This window comes from Camelus ferus, chromosome 29 (genome assembly GCF_009834535.1).
Source record: "Camelus ferus isolate YT-003-E chromosome 29, BCGSAC_Cfer_1.0, whole genome shotgun sequence".
Taxonomy (NCBI): Eukaryota; Metazoa; Chordata; class Mammalia; order Artiodactyla; family Camelidae; genus Camelus; species Camelus ferus.
In genome coordinates, this window is record NC_045724.1 from 17,265,893 (window position 1) to 17,285,302 (window position 19,410).

General features: G+C 36.1%; 1 protein-coding gene across 1 annotated transcript in view; it reads left to right on the forward strand.

The window, feature by feature from the left end:
- The window catches only part of MICU1 (mitochondrial calcium uptake 1), a 156,695-nt gene that overhangs the window by 89,998 nt on the left and 47,287 nt on the right, over positions 1-19,410 (forward strand). Inside the window, 1 exon segment of the mRNA XM_014556251.2 lies at positions 5,338-5,535. Coding sequence (XP_014411737.1) covers positions 5,338-5,535 — 198 coding nt within the window.

Here is a 19,410-nt window from a genome sequence, read left to right on the forward strand (position 1 = left end):
TGATTTGCAAATATTTTCTCCCATTCAGTAGGTTGCTTTTTCATTTTGTTGACAGTTTCCTTTGCTGTGCCAAAGCTTTTTAGTTTGATGTAATCCTGAGCATTCATTTTTCCTTTTGCTGCCTCTGTTTTTGGTGTCAAATCCAAAAAATCATTGCCAAGATTGGTGTCAAGGAGCTTACACCCTTTATTTTCTTCTAGGAGTTTTATGGTTTTGGGTCTTTAGTCTTTAATGCATTTTCAGTTAATTTTTGTATGTGGTATAAGGGGGTATTCCAGTTTTATTCTTTTGCGTGGGGCTGTCCAGTTTTTCCAACACCATTTATTGAAGAGACTGTCCTTTCTCCATTTTATATTCTTTGCCTTTTTGTCATAAGTTAATTGACCATATGCATGAGTTTATTTCTGGGCTCTCTATTCTTTTCAATTAATCTATGTGTCTGTTTTTATGCCAGTACCACAGTCTTGAGAACTATAGCTTTAAAATATGGTTTGAAATCACAAGTGTGATGCCTCCAGCTTTGTTCTTTATCAAGATTGCTTTGGCTATTGGGGGAGTCTAATTTTTTTTTTATATTTTCAAACAACCAACTTTTGGCTTTGTTAGTTTCCTATATGGTTTATGTGTTTTCTAACTGATTTCTGCCCTCATTTCCTTCTTTCTACATATTTTAGGCTTTCTTTATACTCCTTTTATGAGTTTGTTAAGATAATATCTTTGGTCATTGGTTTGAGAGTCTTCTTCTTTTCTAATATAAGCGCTTAAAACTATACCATTCCTTCTAAGGACTGCTATAGCAGCATCCTACAAAATTTGATATGTTGTGTTTCCATTATCATCTAGTTTGAAATATTTTCTGTTTTCTGTGTTACTTCCTTTTTGATCCATATTTGCTTAGAAGTATGACATTTAATTTCCATGTATTTGGAGGTTTTTTTTTTTGATATCTTATTGGTACTGATTTCTGTTTAATTTCATTTTACTCAGAAAACATACTCTGCATGACTTAATTATTTTAAATTAATTGAGACTGATTTTATAGAATAGCATATGGTTTATCTTAGTAAGCATCAATGTGTTATTTTAAAGAATGTGTATTCTGCAGTTGTTGCTCTATAAATGTCAATTCTGTCAAGTTGGTTGATAGTGTCGTTAAGATATTCTGTGTCCCTGCTGATTTTCTTTAACTGAATTGCTTCTAACAGTTGTTGATAATGGGTTGTTAAAATCCACAACTATAATTATGTACTTGTTTGTTTCCCTTAAATCTGTCAATTTCAGCTTTATGTTTTGTTTTGTTTTATTTATTTATTTTAAACTTTTTTTATTAAGTTATAGTCATTTTACAATGTTGTGTCAAATTTCCAGTGTAGAGCACAATTTTTCAGTTATACATGAACATACATATATTCATTGTCATATTTTTTTTTGCTGTGAGCTACCACAATATCTTGTATATATTTCCCTGTGCTATACAGTATAATCTTGTTTATTAGCTTTATGTATTTTGAGGTCCTCTGTACATTTCTGATTGTTATGTCTTCCTGGTGAATCAATCCTTTTGTCACTATTAAATGTCACTCTTTATCTTCAGTAATAGTCTTTGTCTTAAAGTCTGTTTTATGTGACTAGCAACTCCAACCTTCTTATGCTTACTGTTTTCATAATATATCTTTTCCATTCATGTACTTTAAATCTGTTTCTTTGTATTTAAAGTGTAATTTTTATAGAATGCATATAGTTAGGTCTTGCTTTTTTATCCATTCTGACAGTCTTTGCCTTTTCAATTGCAGTATTTAATCCATTAACATTTGACATTGATTTAATTGGATTTAGATCTACCATTTTTGCTATTTGTTTTCTGTTTGTTATTTCTGATTTCTGTTCCTCTAGTCTATGTTCTTGCCTTCTCTGAGGTTAAATAAATATTTTTCAAGAATTCTGGTTTAACTTATCTGGTGTTTTAGGTATACCTCTCTGCATTATTTTTATAGTGGTTGCAGGCACCAAGCAAGGAGAAGGATGGCTCCTGCTCAAAACCCCAAACTTCACAACATACATTCTTAATTTGTTTTCTTTTGGTGGAGTGGGTAATTAGGTTTACTTTTTTTTTTTTTAATGGAGGTACTGGAGATTAAACCTAGGACCTTGTGCATATGAAGCACATACTCTACCACTGAACTAAACCTACCCCCAGCAACATACATTCTTAAATATACACAATCTACTTAGAATTAATATTGTACTACTTCATATAAAATGCAGAAATTTTACAATTTATATTTGTATATATCCAATTTACCCCCTCTCCTTCCTTTATGCTATAGTTATCCTATGTATTATATTTGCCTATATTATAAATCCCATAATACATCATAATTTTTGAAGTAGGGTTTTGACAATCATGTTTTTTAAAAGAAAATAAGAAAAAAAATCATTTGTTAAGTTTACTCACATATTTACCGTTTCTGATGCCCTTTATTCCTTTCTGAAGATCCTAGTTTCCATTTGGTATCTTCTCCCTTCAGTTGGAAAAATTTTCTTTAGTGTTTCTTATACAACACATTTGTTGGCAATGAATTAATTTATGTCATCATTATTTTTGGAAGGAAATTCTAGATATAGAGTTCCTGATAGAGAAGCAAAATTCTCAGTTGTTGTTTCATTGCTTCTGATTATTTCTGATGATAAGAAACTGGTTATTTGAATCATTGTTCCTTTATATGTAATTTGTTTTTCTCCCTCTGCTTTCCAGATTTTCTCTTTTTATCTTTGGTTTCTAGATGTTTGATTATGATGTGCCTCTGTGTGGTTTTCTTTGTATTTATACTTCTTAGTATTTGATGACCTATTTATATCTGTAAATTTATGATTTTTATCCAACTTGAAATAGTCATTATTTCTTTTTAAAATATTGTTTTTGGCACCAGTCTCTCTCACCTCTCTTTCTGGGACTCAGTAACACAGATGTTAAACCACATGATACTGCCTCACAAACTCTCATGACAAGTCCTGCTGCCGATGCCCAATACTGGTTCGCTGCTGCTGGAAGATTCTTCAATTCTCACTCTTAGATAAAATGAATTGTGTATTACCTTCAAGTAGAAGAAGCGCTGTTCTGATTATCCTGTGCTTCAATTAAAGTCTAAAAAACTTCAACAAATAATGTTAAAAGTCCACTGTATACCTGTCTTTCAAGTCTCTATGTGCATGAGAAACAAATGTCAATTAATCTTATTTACATAATAAATCATGAACCTAGAAAAACATCATAACCAAAAGTTTATAATATTCAATAGGCTTATGAAAAAAATGCTCTATATTTCTAATTATCAGAGAAATGCAAATCAAAACTACGATGAGGTATCACCTCACACCAGTCAGAAAGGCCATCATTCAAAAGTCCACAAATGACAAGTGCTGGAGAGGCTGTGGAGAAAAGGGAACCCTCCTACACTTCTGGTGGGAATGCAGTTTGGTGCAGCCACTGTGGAAAACAGTATGGAGATTCCTCAAAAGACTAGGAATAGACTTACCATATGACTCAGGAATCCCGCTCCTGGACATATATTCAGAAGGAACCCTACTTCAAAAAGACACCTGCACCCCAATGTTCATAGCAGCACTATTTACAATAGCCAAAACATGGAAGCAGCCTAAATGTCCACCAACAGATGACTGGATAAAGAAGCTGTGGTATATTTATACAATGGAATACTGTTCAGCCATAAAAACCGACAACATAATGCCATTTGCAGCAACATGGATGTTCCTGGAGAATGTCATTCTAAGTGAAGTAAGCCAGAAAGAGAAAGAAAAATACCATATGAGATCGCTCATATGTGGAATCTAAAAAAAAAAGAACATAAATGCAAAACAGAAACAGGCTCATAGACATAGAATACAAACTTGTGGTTGCCAAGGGGGCGGGGTGGGGGGGAAGGGACAGACTGGGAGTTCAAAATTTGTAGATACTGACAGGCATATGTAGAATAGATAAACAAGATTATACTGTATAGCACAGGGAAATATATACAAGATCTTGTGGTAGCTCACAGTGAAAAAAAAATGTGACAATATATGTATGTTCATGCATGACTGAAAAATTGTGCTCTACACTGGAATTTGACACAACATTGTAAAATGACTATAACTCAATAAAAAAAAAAGTTTATGATATTAACTTAGACTTATAAGGAGACTTAGAAATATGTACTCTAACTGAAATTTTCTGTTGAGAAAACTAAGGCCCAAAGAAGCCTTGGTGACCTAAATGACCTGCATAAATTCTGCTTTCACTGCAGAGCAACAGAATTAGGCCCCATGTGTCCTGATTCTTCATCTAGTATCTTTCCATTATACTATTTTGACCTTTTATAAAGCCAGACACTTTTAAATTGCCTTAAATAAATCTTTTTTTATGGTGATAGGTAATAAATGAAAGAAATAAAAAACATTTAACTAAGATAAATCTATTGTTACATACCTTAAGTGTCTACGTATTATGCTTTTCTAATTTGACCATTTAAAAATCATCATCCTCAAGGCTATATATATTGTTTATTTATATAACATACCTTTATTATCTATCCTTACATATAGTGACTTTTAATTATTCTGAATAGTTGTGTTTTTTAGCGGGTAAAGAAGTAGAAAAGACTGCAGGAACTAGTTTTTAAAAATTGCTATAGCAATCATACATTATCCTCAAAAAACACATCTTATATAGTTAGGCCACAGTTGATAGTCCCCAAAATTATCCTTTCTCAAAAGTTCAGTTTAAAACTTCTTGAAAGATTAAACTAATTCCCCATCTTCTCTTGGAGAATTATTTCATGCCAACTTTGTATTTCACATTATCATTCTAATAAATGTGTTCTCTCTCTTAGATATCAAGTATTTGCATATAAGTATACTGCCTCTCGTCACAATTGGAGAGTTGGTAGTGAGAAGTGTGAAATTTTTAAAAGTCTCCTGAGATATGGAAGGTATTCCCGAGGTTGTGTGAGAGGTTTTGAACCTCAAAAACAAATGCATACTCCTTTCTGAAGAGAGTTTTTTAAAAGCAGCCCAGTTATAAAGGTGTCAGACTTCTGTGTTAGAATACCAGTTCTGCTACTTGCTAGCTGCTAGACCTTGAGCAGGTTATTTAACAGAGCATCTCAGTTCCTCGTCTGTAAAAGGAGGATAATCATAGGACTTACAGGATTGTAGTAAACATGAAAAGAGAGAATTGGGGCACAGTGTAGATACACAGTAAACAAGAATTATTATTTTTACTTTTCTATATTTTTCACTTTGTAATATTTTCTGTATGGGGGTTTGCTTCTCCATTAGGTCCAGAGCATCATTCGCTCCCAGACGAGCATGGGTATGCGTCACAGAGACCGTACTACTACTGGTAACACCCTCAAGTCTGGCTTGTGTTCAGCCCTCACAACCTACTTTTTTGGACCTGATCTCAAGGGGAAGCTGACAATCAAAAACTTCCTTGAATTTCAGCGTAAACTTCAGCACGATGTTCTGAAGCTAGAGGTAGGTATTCCTTGAACTTCAGGGCACTGTCCATCATATCTGCACATAGAGTTGCTGGGTTGGGAGGGCCTGCGCTGTAGACATTCTTTCAAGTCTACCTCCAGCTGTAAGAACTGATTGGTGTGAACCTTATCAGTGATCTGTAGCCTGACAGCAGGTAGGAAATAATATGTTCTGTAAAAATGTCTTAGAGTAAGTGTAGAGTAAGGTGGTTCTGAGACTGAAAGCCGAAAAAGTCCAAATTGAAAATCTTACTTGTCTTGGGAAACCCAGCTTGAGGAAAAAGAAATGCAGGGGTCAGAACAGTTCTCAACTTGAGCATATATATTTATTATGTAGAAGGCGTAGGAGGTGAAGATGAGGGAATAAAAAGGAGCTCTTTCTATGAAAGTTTACGAAGGTAATAACAGCTGGAAACACAGAATGTCAGAATATAAATATGTATGCTCAGAGTTGCAAAGGGGTCATACTGTCTTTGGGGATTTACTTTTCCATTTAAACTTCAGACCATCGTGGTATTCAGTTCCTGGACACAGCTCTATAAGAGCATTTCCTTTTTCTATGCATACATTTGTTGAATTAAGTATGTTTTGGGTTAGTTGGCTACCTGAGTCCATTCAGTTCAAAACATTCACTAAATGCCTTCTAATCTGCACTTTTATCTGAAGACAAAAAAGTGAAGTCTCTGTTTCTTCAGATTTTAAAAAATTTCCTCCTGCTGGTATTTCTCCTTTTTTAATTAACATATGCCCTACTTTAGTGTTATTTGAAATTTCAAAATATTAAATACTATGACTAAAAACACATGAAAGTATTGGAGAAAAGCACTGCTTTGTTTTTAAACTATGACTGTTTATCTGCTCCCCCACTTTTCCCCAGAGATTCTGATGTACTATTCCCACCTCTTCCACCCACTAAACTCAGTTGAGACAGTTGGAAAAATCACAACTGAATTCCCATTATTGATAAAAACACTCTTTAATATTCATTCTCAAGGAGAGTAGCAGAAGCATAGATAATACTAAAAATCAGATCTAACTTTGGAGTGTGCTTTTGTACTGTTTTCTTTGAAAATCATGTATTTAATATTCAAAGAATTTACTTCAAAATAACACAGTAATGGATCACCACAATTTAGCCTCCTTCAGTAGGCTCTTGTAGCTCCTTTAATATATGGTAAGTACTTTATATTTATTATGTATATAGTTCAAGGGATGCAAAACTTTACCCTCCTGGAGTCTCCACCACCTGGACCTACATTTTTAAATTGACAGAAAAACAGGTTAGCAGGAGAGCGTGGGAAACCCCATAAGAAAATGAAGACCCACAGAAGTGGCTAGGCCTAATTGTTTATATACTAAGTTGAACAAAGAGAAGCAATTTACCTTTATCACCATTTTTGCATTCTTATCACCAGAAAAGGGGATTTACAGTTGAGAGTAATGTGTTCAAACAGACCTTGTGAAAATAGTTCTTATCTTCCTTAGTCTCCCATATATTTTAGTTACATGTCCACAGTTGTGTCTTAGTTTCTTACCTGCTGGTATAGGGAGGACATCTTTCACTTGGGAGTTTTACCTCCTGCTTTCAGAAGTCTAGCAGTTTGTGTAAGAGTGGGTGTGCACTCGGATTCTAGACATATGCCTTGGCCCCTATTCTGCATACCTGGAGTGATCTTCTTTGGAAACATCAGAACATAATCTGGGAATGTAAATTATTTAACTTATTAATTATATAATTACAATTTAATATAGCAGTATAGATCCATAAAATATACTTAGAGAATAAAGCACAAGCTAGAATAATGCTTTAAACAAACCTTAAACCAACACAGGGTCATCCAGAGCATGGAGCAGGTGCCAACCTGACCACAATCTAGCCTAACATTCATTCCTGGACACACAAGGGAGCCTCAAGAGACAGAGCATGGGACTTCTGTCTTTTATCCTGTGATGCTATAGAGCTTTAAAGCCCACTAATGTATTGTGCAGATCGCCTATAAGGTAGAATGTTATAAAGCAAATTAGGGATTTCATACGTGTGTACCTGCACACAGCCTATGCCCAAATGCAGGAAAAAAGAAATCTGAAAAACAGTCATATCTAAGATACTTATTCTGGAGAGCCCTCATGTATTTGACATTGACTTAGAATCATCTGCAGGCTTTGGACCAACACATACCAAGACTGTTCGTTTGCCAATCAGTAATTCCTCGTGTAAGGAAACCAATAGACTCTTTCATGAAAGAGCCCAGCCTACCATGTAACAAATGTCCTATGTATTATATGAATGTGTTTATTAATCCTGAATCCCTTCTTTCCATATAATGATACAAGTTCAGTGAATAAGTGCCTTCTTATCAATAACCCCCATATTTAAAGTTTCATGAGTCAGTACTGTGTGTTCCCAACTAGACAGTAATTCTTTGAGGAAGAGCAGAGGCTTTGGTGCTCCCATAATGAGACCTGGGTTAAAATTTTGTTTCTGCCACTTACTGTCTATGTAACATTAGATGAATTATTTGTTCTCTCAGGGATAAGATCCTCATTTGTAAAACTGGGTGATGGTTACAGGAGATGATGTTTCTTACGGGTTAAATTTTGTTCCGCCAGATTTCATATGTTGAGGCCTAACCCCCAGTACCTCAGAATGTGAATATGTTTGGACATAGGGCCTTTAAAGATGTAATTAAGTTAAAATGTGGCCATTAGGATGGGCCCTAATCCAGTCTTACTGATACACTTACAAGGAGAGGAAATTTGGACACACAAAAAGACACAGACACCAGGGGTGGGCTTGTAGGGCACAACCATGTTGAAGAGACAGCAAGAAGGCAGCCAACTGCAAGCCAAGGAGAGAGCCTCAGAGGAAACCACCTCTGCCTATACCTTGATCTTGGTTCTTGTGGGGGGGTTTTTTGGTGGGGGAGTAATTAGGTTTATTTATTTATTTAAGTGGTAGTTTTGGGGATTGAACTCAGGACCTTGTGCATGCTAGGCATACATTTTACCACTGAGCTATACCCTCCCCTGCCTGTACCTTGATCTTGAACTTCCAGCCTCCAGAACTATGAAAAAATGAATTTCTATTGTTTGTCACCCAGTCGGTGTTATTTTATTACGCAGCCCTAGTAAACTAGCACAGTGGTACGTGCCCAGCAACACTTGGCAGGTACTATGCCTTTAATAGGTATTCTTTCACTTTCTCTTATGTACCCTCTGCCCTTTAGTATGGCAGTTGGCATACAGTAGACACATAACAGATCATCTCAGATGAATGACTGAAAGGCCTTGCTTTCTTATTCCATTTTGAAATAGTTTTCTGATAAAACATTGGAAAATGGAAGCAATTTTTGTTTCTATGAAACAATTTCACTTTTCAAGTTTGGGCAATTTCTCCCCTCACTGAAAATGAAATATAATATCATCACAGCCAAGAGGAAAATGGAAATAATTAACAGTATCTTAACTTCCATGTGGGTTTTATAGTTCCATCATTCTTTCTATTTATCTCGTCCCAGTTTTATTTCATTGCTTACTTATCTACTTTAAAATTTCAGATCAAGGGGATTTATAACTCCATTTAGTTATTTCTTTTTCTCACCACAGTAGCTTTGAGAGTGAAGAGGACCCTACTTATCTGTCAAATTTAATTTCCAGAGGGGTCAAAGAAAGGGGAAAAGTCTATGAACATTAATTGAATGCCAACTATGAGCCAGGCAATTTACAGATACTACTGCCTTCTTTATTTTAAGTCTTGCCAACGCTATTGGGTTTGTGGTATTATACCTGTGTTACAGATGTTAAAAACTGAAACTCAAAAAGATAAAAATTAAAACAGAGCTGTTAAATGGTACAACCAGGATTCCAACTCAGTTTTTCAGACTGAACTCTTTCCTCTTCTTTGTCTGATTGCTGTTGCTTTCAGTGTGAGATGAGGTTTCTGTACCTGACTTATTTAGAGCTCTAAAGAAAAACAAAATGTTCTAAATTTTAGGAGCAGAAAAAATAAAATAAATTTCTTGAATATCTGTAGTCTCCCTTCTTTAGCACCATCTTTTCCCAGTTCCTTTGCCCCTCAAGTTGAATCTTATGACTGAGTACAGTGCTTTTGTGTTTATAAGATACTACCTAAACTAGCCATTCAGTTTCTTTTCATGGCAATCACTAGCTTGTTACATTTTTAAAAGTGTTTTAATGCTCTTAATTCTGGTCATACATGTTTTATTCTACCCTTACGTCTCTATTTGGTAACTCAAAAAACATGAGTTTGAAAGAATGACTTAAGAATACACAGTTAGGTTTTTTTAAATATCTTTTGAAGTTATTAAAAATTCCATCTAAGGCTACCAAGAACTATTGAGCTGAGTTCCTTGGAGACAGGTGCCAAGTCTAATTTAGGTTAATATATTCATTGATTTCTTGAGGACTGCAGCAAGTAGGATGTCAGTCAAAAATGAAAGGTAATAGAGAACTCTTTGAAAGATTATGATTAATTTTAACTGAGGGGGAGGAGAAAAAGGAACTGTCATTATGTCAAAGAAAACCAAAAACTAATTTATACAAGAAGGAAGAAGCCAACTCCAGAATACACAACAAGGAAACTGAAGAAGCATCATCAAGTAGCATTCCGGTTTGTAGCATGAACTTTTTTATTATAAGTTTGGGGTTCACATGCTTATTGTATAACCAATCAGATTATCTTATTTTAATAAGGCATGAGTATCAATTATCTGAAAGCAAATTAGCTATAGTTCAAAGAGTAACAGTGACATTTTATATTCCCAGTCTTCAAGAAAAAAATATTGAAGTTAACTAGATTTATTCAGTCAGAAAGAAAGATTAAAGGGAGACATAAAGAACTATGCTAATTATTCTCATCTGCGAATAAGAGTAGAGAAAAAAAAAAAGAGGGTTAACTTAAATATTAAAGGAACTTAATAAAAATAGCTACAACTAAATGATTACAAGTGCCTAAGGAAATTCCAGAATACCTACCCAAAGACATCAAGCTGATGTCTTTGTGCTCATCTCTTTAAAATGCTGAGTAGAATTAAAGCTATCTTTTCCTGAATGCAGAGGACCATATCAAAAGACAAACCTCAGCTCTTTTCCTGGCCAAAAGAGTGTGGGAAAGGAGACCAGAAAGCAAGGCTTTCAATCAAACATTTTCTAGAACTAGAACACTCTTGGCAGAGCAGATTTCTTTTTATCTTAATAGCCTGTTTTGGTTTTTTTTTTTCCCCCTGGAAACTGACTCTTATTATGTAAACTTAAAGATGGAGAGTTGGCTTTTGATTTAATTAAATCTGAGACGCAAAATAAGATGTGTTCATTGGGTTTCCTTTAGTTTTATTCTTCCACTCTTGCCTCTACAAAGCAGAATGTGGATAGTAATAAATCTGTACTTTCTTATTTCATCCTTAGATGTTTTCAGCTTGAATTTTCTGAAAATCATTAAAAGGGTTATTAAAGAGTGTTTGTCTCTTTTAGGTATTTATAACTCTAAGGAGCCAGGTATTTGTTTAAAGGTTAAAGAAACAAACAAACAAATCTATTAAAAATAACTCCTCACCATAGAAAATTTGTAACTTTATATTTGGTCACAGTAGTAAAATGTTTTTACTAGTTTATTTTTTCTAAAAAATGTGAAGTACTTAGCCAACATGAACTGCTTTACCCTTATAAAACTCTTTTGAGGAAAGGCCATATATAGCATTGTTTCCCCAAATGTAAAAAAAAAAAAAACCAAAAAACAAAAAAACAGGAATCTGCTATTTTAACCATATAAAATAGTTTTATTTCTTGCGTCTTTCAAGTTATTTATTTTGACTTTACTTATTTCTTAAATCCAGACATCTGTTTATCCTATAAAAATTAACAAATTGGATCAATAACATGATCTATCCAAAGTAATCTTTCTTTGCCTGGCTCACCAAGAGATACTTTAGGAAATAATAATTACTTTAAAAAATAGAAATACATAAAAATAATAGAATAACACCTTAATTGCCCTCAGTAATTCTTTGTAAGTCAGTAACCCGTGACTTGATCTCAACACTTTTTAAAGCTAATTCTGTTGTCTTTCTGTACCACATTGTGACGTAGGTCCAAAGTCTTGCCCTGATGAAACCAAGTTAGTCCTCAGGGTGAGTTAAATAAGAAAATATGTTTAAAAAAAAGAAAGAGAGAGATAAAACCCAAAGCCAAACTCTGGTTTAACTTCTTGCAGTTCCCTTTACACCCTGTAGCTCCATTTTGCTATCATTTGAGGCTTCTAGGTTTCTCTGACTGTAGAAGCAAACTGGAAATATACATGGTAGAATGTCCATGGTGATGTAAAGCTCCTTTGGTGTTGTAAATGAAGTCTTGATAATTATGCTGTAAAAACTGTACAAAGCAGTGCTTTTCTAATTCCTATCTTTTGGAGAATGAAAGGAAAAATTTTGAATGATAGTTTGTTGCTTAAAATATATGATCTAGCCATGATTTTTAAAAGGCATTAATTAGTACTTCTGAATCTGACCTTTCAGAGTAATCATTAAAGTGCAGAAAACTGTTAGAGATTACATTTTTTGATTTGCCGATAACATTGCAATTCCAGAGTCAGTATGTTAGTGATACCTTTTGTAGTACTTGGCAATCTCCAGGATTTTCCCGTCATCAAATATCTTTAACTACGTTCTAAGTTCATTTGAAACTGGCCTCAAGAAAAAAGGAGCTCATAAATAAATCATGAAAATTTTATCTTTCTCTGGTGGAAATTTTTCTTCAATCTGTCATTCAAATAGTCTTATCAACCATTTGCTCCTTATCTTATGAATGAGCTGTGTACCAGCATATCAGAGGTTCAAAGATCAATTATTTGGAATTCAGAATGCAGTGGTAATTTTTTAGTCTCACACACAGCAGAATATCTAACTTGCAATATAATCGAATGTGATACAGTAAAATGAAAAGTAGTATGAAGGAAGATGACTGAATTTCTAGTTCAGTGTTTAATCTGTACTTGCTCTTCCAGCTACAGTCTGTGGGTATAGCCCTCTAGCAGTACCAAGCATTTTAACAAAAATTTGAATGCATACATAGTAAAAATACTAGCCAGGGCCTCCTGAGGGTTTACCATGAGCCAAGCACTATTCTAAGTGCTTTATGTACTTTGTTTCATTTAATCTTCACCACACTATAATTATCCACATTTAACAAATGAAACTGAGGCACAAAAAAGTTAAATAACTTGCCCAAGTTCTCTCATATAATAAAGGAGGAGCTGAGATTTGATTCCAGGCAGTTTGCCTCTAGAGTCTGCTTTGAACTACTAAGTTACACTAACTTACTAGCTTTCCAGGAGCTGTGCTGAATGCTTAAGATTCAGAGATGAATAAAATATTGCCCCTGCTTCCAAGAAGCTTATAAAGGTGAGCTAAGTGAACCAGAAATTCTTGCCCAGTGTTATAAGTACAGTACTAGAGATATTTATATGGTGCAATTAGAGTATAAAGGGCGACATGTGAATCAGTCTGTGAAGGAAGAAAGCGAGGGACCGCTCAGGAAGTTTTCCCAGAGGCGGCAGTGTTTGAGTCAGCTTTAACTCTGAAATTCATTCTGTCTAAAGAAAGGATTTTCATTGGCTCTTTGTTCTGGTTGGAGGATAGACAAGAAGAGGCAAGGGAGCACTGAGTAACACTGGGTCTGGATCCAGGAGAGGGTGACAGAAAAAATGACCTTTATTAGCAAGTTTGTCTCAAACCAGCCTGAAATTTATGTGTCTCTTCAGAGTTCTCAGGTTGGTAAAGGGTCCCTGTGCTCTCAAGTCTGGGGCTGCAGAGATCATTAAGAAGCAGATGAAAAGCAAGGGGCTGGATAAGAGAAGAGAGACTCCTTCTCCAGATTTCTGGAGCTAGCTGGACCTGTAGGCAGATCAAACTTAGCCTTTAAATCAGACTTGGAATGAAGAAGATGGGACTAAAGGATGTCTTGAGGATCTGAGTAGGTCTTTTCATTTTTATCCCTCTTCTAGCCATGTTTAGCTGCAGATGCCTTTCAGAATTATGGCCATTGGGGTTTATGGACATTTTAAAATAAAGAATTAGGGATTTAAAGAATGACAGCTGTAGTGGGAGAGGGTTTAGCTCAATGGTAGAGTGTGTGCTTAGTGGTGGAGTGTGTACTTAGCATGCATGAGGTCCTAGGTTCAATCCCCAGTACCTCCATTAAGATAAATAAATAACTAAACCTAAATAGCCCCCCAAAAAACAACAAAAAATATATTTAAAAAATTAAGAATGACAACTGTACTAATGAGTCGAAAGAAGCTTGTTTACCCTCCTCCCCCCACCTTTCAACTTATTCAGCCTTTGATAATTCTAGTAGATGTATTTTTTCTTTCTTAGAGGAAAAGGAGATTTTTTAAAAATATCTTTATCCTCTAGCCTGCCATATAGCCTTAGAGGAGACTAGGGAGTCTAGACAATGTCTTAGGAACCAGAGCCAGCTTCGCAGTAATTTGTGAATAAATAATGCATTACAGCCTGTTGAATTCAGACTCCGAGCAAATGCCACTTTAGAGGGTCATATATATTACATCAGATTATTATCCTCTGAATTCAGTTAACAGCACAGAAATAATTTTTTGTCAAATCTTTTTCATTTCTTATAATAACAGAGTGCCTTTCCTCCCTCCCCACCCATGTGCCTTATTTATTTTGTATCCGTCTACCACAACACTAGCATGAATGCTTTTTCTTATTAAAGTTACTTGGACTAATGAAATACAAACTTTAATCATTTTTTAGCTTTAAGAAGAAGTAATGCCAAGTAATCTTTTGGGGGTATCCCTTTTCTTTACCAGTCTTTCCTTGAGAAATGATAGGCTGTCTACCTAGCAGAGAAAATAAAAGCCAAAAATGTACAACTTAGTCTCTTTTTCTTTTTTTTTTTTTTTTTTGGACTAATAACAAATTAAAAGTATTGGGTGTTTAGGTATGTGCCAGGCATTGTGTTAGATACTGGATATATGAAAGCACGAACGCCCTGGTTCCCGAATTTAAGGGGTTATAATCAGACTGGGAAATGAGACAGTTATTTCAGTACAGAAAGAAAAGTATAATGAGGGAGGTATATACAGAAGAGGGGCACAATAAATGTTTGTGGAGAGAATAATCAATATTCAGTTATGTCATTTGGATTTTTAGAAAGTTGATCTGAATTTGAATTTTACCTCTTTGACCTTGGGAGCCTTAATTTCTTCATTTGTACAGTTGAGGTAATATATCCACCTCACAGAGTTATAAGGAGGACTCCCTGAGATAAGAGAGCCCTCAGCGCCATGCTGGGCACCCATCATACACTCCAGGAGGGGTTGTTCATTTATTCATTCATCCATGGCCACCTGTTTGTGGTTTTGGTGCCTAGCATTGGACTGCTCCACAGAGCCCCTTCGCAGAGATTGCTGGTGTCTCCTGCATCTCTTGCATTATCAGAAGAGGCAGTGAGTGGGGAATCAGTGACCTGTGCCTCCTGACATCTCTGTCAAGTGGCCCATCTTTATATTCTTTGCAGCTTTGTCACCATTAACGTTTGGAAAGATTCCAGAAAATTACCAACTTCACAGTCTTTATGTTGATGCAGTTTTTCATCCCAAATCAATGATTTTCAGGATATCCAACTGGAAAAATAAATGAAATATATTGAATTCATTGTGCTGGAAGATACTGCTCAGTGAGATATTTGGTAATATCTTTCAAACTTCTATGTAGATTCATTATGGAGCATAGTGCCAAAAATTAAGGAACTGAAGTAGTTTCCTTCAGTGCAATATTGGTCACTTTCTCCTTATTGGACATCATATGCAGAACCATTAATAGGAAGTTATGGGGGTGAAGGTATAGCTCAGTGCTTAGCATGCACAAGGTCCTGGGTTCAATCCCCAGTACTTCCATTAAAAAAAAAGTTATTGCTGCCATCATTGCTAAGAATATTAATACACTATTATGAGCCTTCCTATTTAGAAGTAGTTTTCATGGATTTTTGTGCTATTAAGACTGGGAAAGTGCAAACTCGGAAATTCTGGGAGCATCTCATTAGCTGTAGAGCAATTACCTTCTCTCTTTTACTCGCTCGCTCACTCACTCTCTGACATATGGGATGAATTAATGTTAATAGGACTGATTTAACAGTTGTTCTTGTCCAAGGTAATGTGTCTCATGCATCTCCAGCTCTGATGCTGGTGTCATTACCACTACTGATACAGATTCCTACTTGGGCTGTCACAGTTCTTCAGAGTAGGAAGAGAGTTTCTAATCCACCTCCTCCAAAATTAGAGCATTACAACTCTGTATTAGTTGGCTATTACTGCATAAGAAATTATCCCCAAATTTAGCAGTTTAAAACAAGCATTTATTATCACACAGTTTCTAAGGGTCAGGAATCCAGGGGCAGTTTAGCTGGGTGGCTCTGGCTACCTCTCATGAGGTTGTAGTCACAATATTGGCCAGGACTGCAGTCCTCTAAAAGCCTGACTGAACTAGAGGATCCTCTTCTAAGCTCCCTTACATGGCCATGGGCAGGAGGCTTTCAGTTCCTCACTCTGTGGACCTCTTCACGGGGCTCTTGTGACATGGTTCATTGTGGGAGGAGACCGCACAAAAGTGTGAATATCAGGAGATGGAGAACACTGGGGACCGTCTGTGCATAGGCTACCACATGTGTGCACACACGATCTTCCCCAGGATGTAAGAGTAGCCTTTGGAAGGCTGTCAAGAGCAGTTCCAGTGATGTGCTGTCTCCAGTAGTGCTATCTTATGGATCAACCACCATCTCTCCCTTTCCTAGCAATTGACTCATTGTAGAGTTTATCTTTCTGCCCTGGGGTGATTTATTACAGATGCCTCATTGCCTTCATGTACCTCCCAGCACGGCTCAGGGTCACCACAGTCCTCCCCGACACATTTCATTAGCTATGAATCTAGGGAACAGAGAGTTGCAGCCTCATTCCCTTCCTTCCCAGAAGACCTGTGCTTCCTCATAGTATTCAAGCACCATATGTGGGTGGTTTCTCTCTGCTTCACCAGACACCTAGCTGCGTGTTCGTGTGATCCAGACTCTGCAAATGCTTGCTGTATTCTTGTCCAAGTCCCTTCCATCTACCCCGCAGCTTTAGAATTGATGAGGAAACCTCTAAATCTCTAGGATTCAGTTTTTTTCCCCAAGGAATGGAGTTTAGTCACATTACTGCTGTGCACCATGGTTTCTTGCTCCCCTTAGTGGCAGAAGTATTGGACATTTTGAACAAATATCATTTTGCAGCCAAAATAATGTGGTGTGTTTTAGTTTCCATGCTTGTAATATAAGGAAAAAGCCTGTTAAGATCACTTTGAAATTCACCATCTATTATAAGAGTACTTTGTTGATTTTTTTCTGAAATATTTTGTGGTCAATTTGGGAAATTCCCACTGTGACACAAAATGATTGTGTGTTAAACACTAACAGATTGCTTTTTTCACTTAAAGATTTAAGGAATTTTGCTCTCATGATGAATCGATTATGATGCATATTAAAACACCTGGGTAATAAATCACTTAGTGATAGCCTTCTGGGTGTCTGAAAATTTTGATTTCTTTGGTCTAATGGACTTTGAACTTTTAAGCAGTAAGTAGCTACTGTTTGGTTATCCTCTTACATAATTTCCAGTTATTCACTTAGGTATAAACTCATCTTACTCATCTGTGATATTAACTAAAAAAATGGAAACAAACTCTGCTATCCATCAGGAATTCCCCTATCAGCTAAACTGAACTAAATTTTTCAGAGAACTCCTAGCATTTAAGTAGATGTGTATCATGTTGAATTTAATTGACTACTTTTTAAGTTGGGGGTCTTAAGAATGCCGAAATTTTTCTAATTCTCAGGAAATTGTGCTGGTCGGTACACTGATTTTGTCTTATTCTGACTTTTTAAAGAGCCCAATAGGGCTTTTTCTTTTCTCCACCCAGAAAGTTTAATTAAAACTGCTAATATGATATCTCCGCAGCATGTCTTAAAGAATATTGTGGTATATTCTTTTCCTAACTGTGGATTTGAACTTATATATCTTTCTGCTGTGACAGGGTTGTGCTAGCTAGGGAACAATCTCTTTGGTATTACTCACTTCTGAGTATGTATAACCTCAAATGTGATGTTAACGTGGCTTTGCATTCAATTTCTTCCAAAGAAAAATAAATTGTGGAGTTGGTTGATCCAGTAAATGTTCTAAGAAGTCCATTTATTTAAACATGGAATCATTAAGTCACCAAAGGTAATCAGATTTTATACATACTTTGTCAACTGTGCCCAGAAGCCTCCTCTGCCTAGTGAAACATGATTAATTTCAAACTGGCAAGATGGGGTATAGCTTTCCACTCCCTTCTAAACCAGCTTTATAGAGGTCACCCAGAAAGGCTCACCTTCCCACTCAGGTTTTTCAGTAATCATCATGTCCATCTGCCAGAGGGCTCAACGGGGCAGATCCTCAGAGCAGAGTAAAAGTTACACGATTTTAGTAAATGAATACTGCTAAGCTATAATTAGTATATGTCAAACCATAGTTACTAGATAGCTTCCAATATTTGAATTACATGCCTCTCTCTGCCAGTATTTGCTGGTAAATATGTGACAGAAGAATGCACAATTCTTCTCATGTTACCATGGTAGCATAATTTTAGTCTATCTTAATTGGTTGGCTCAGATCTGAAATACTAACTAACTTCCTCTCTGCCTCTGTACTGAAAACAGTGCAGTGACTTTGACCTCGTGTTTATGTGGCAGTCTTCTCTGTATTGCAAAGCCATGGACAGCTTATTCCTCCCTAGATAATTTGAGACTTACTTTTGCCTCCCAGCTGCATGACAGCCAGAGAGAAGTGGGTATTTGAATTGTAGTAAAGGGATAGAACTGAGAATGACCAACCAATAGTAATATCTTTGTCTTCTATGTTACATCTAGCTCTTCAGATCAAATACCTTTGAAAGTAGGAGATCTCTGCTACTTTGGAGAGCTGCAGATGACGGGAGCAGCTTCTTTAATAGTTGCCGCTGCCCCTATTACCTTGTATTGGCCATCCCCATTGATGTATCAGGTGTTGCAGGTAAAACAGGACCCCAAGAAGGGAAGATATGAAAACCAATTTAAAGATTTAAGGAAGGATAATTTCACATACAAAAACATTCTGCTAGCACCAGCAAGGAAAGACCTGCCAGGCAGAAATGAGGAGTTATCTGACTTTCAGTAAAGGTGCAGCATTAGCAGTGAGAAAGGCAAGCAACCACAGGTTTTGCAAGTAGCTGGAGTCACATTCAAAGAGATGTGTGAAGCAGAAAAGAACCTGTTAGACATAGATATCATCACATCAATTCCCATAATCCTTGTCAGTAAGTAACGATCGTCTCATCTCACCACTTCTGTCCATATCCAATACCATTCCAGTCAAAACTACAATTACCTTTTGCCTAAATAACTTCATTTGCCTCCTAACTAGTCTTACTATGGCCAGTCTTGCTTTCCTTATTGTTCTTAGAATAAAGACTTAAACTCATACCCCGGGCTCTGTATAATTTGACCGCTGCCATCTCTTCCTCCAGGTTCATCTCATACCCATCACTCTTCCACCTAAGGCCCTTTGCTTTACCGTTGTTTTGCCTGGACACTCTTCCTCCTTTCCCTTCAGCTAGTTACCTCCTTCTTATCCCTCAGAGCTCAGTTAGACCTCATTTTTATGTTGTGTGTTTCCAAAGCACCCTGTACTTTTTCTTCAGATCACTTAATTCTATAGTCATCTGATTATTTCTTTAATACCTGTCTCCAAACACTCCTTGAGAACTTTGGAGAGTGTTGGGCTCAT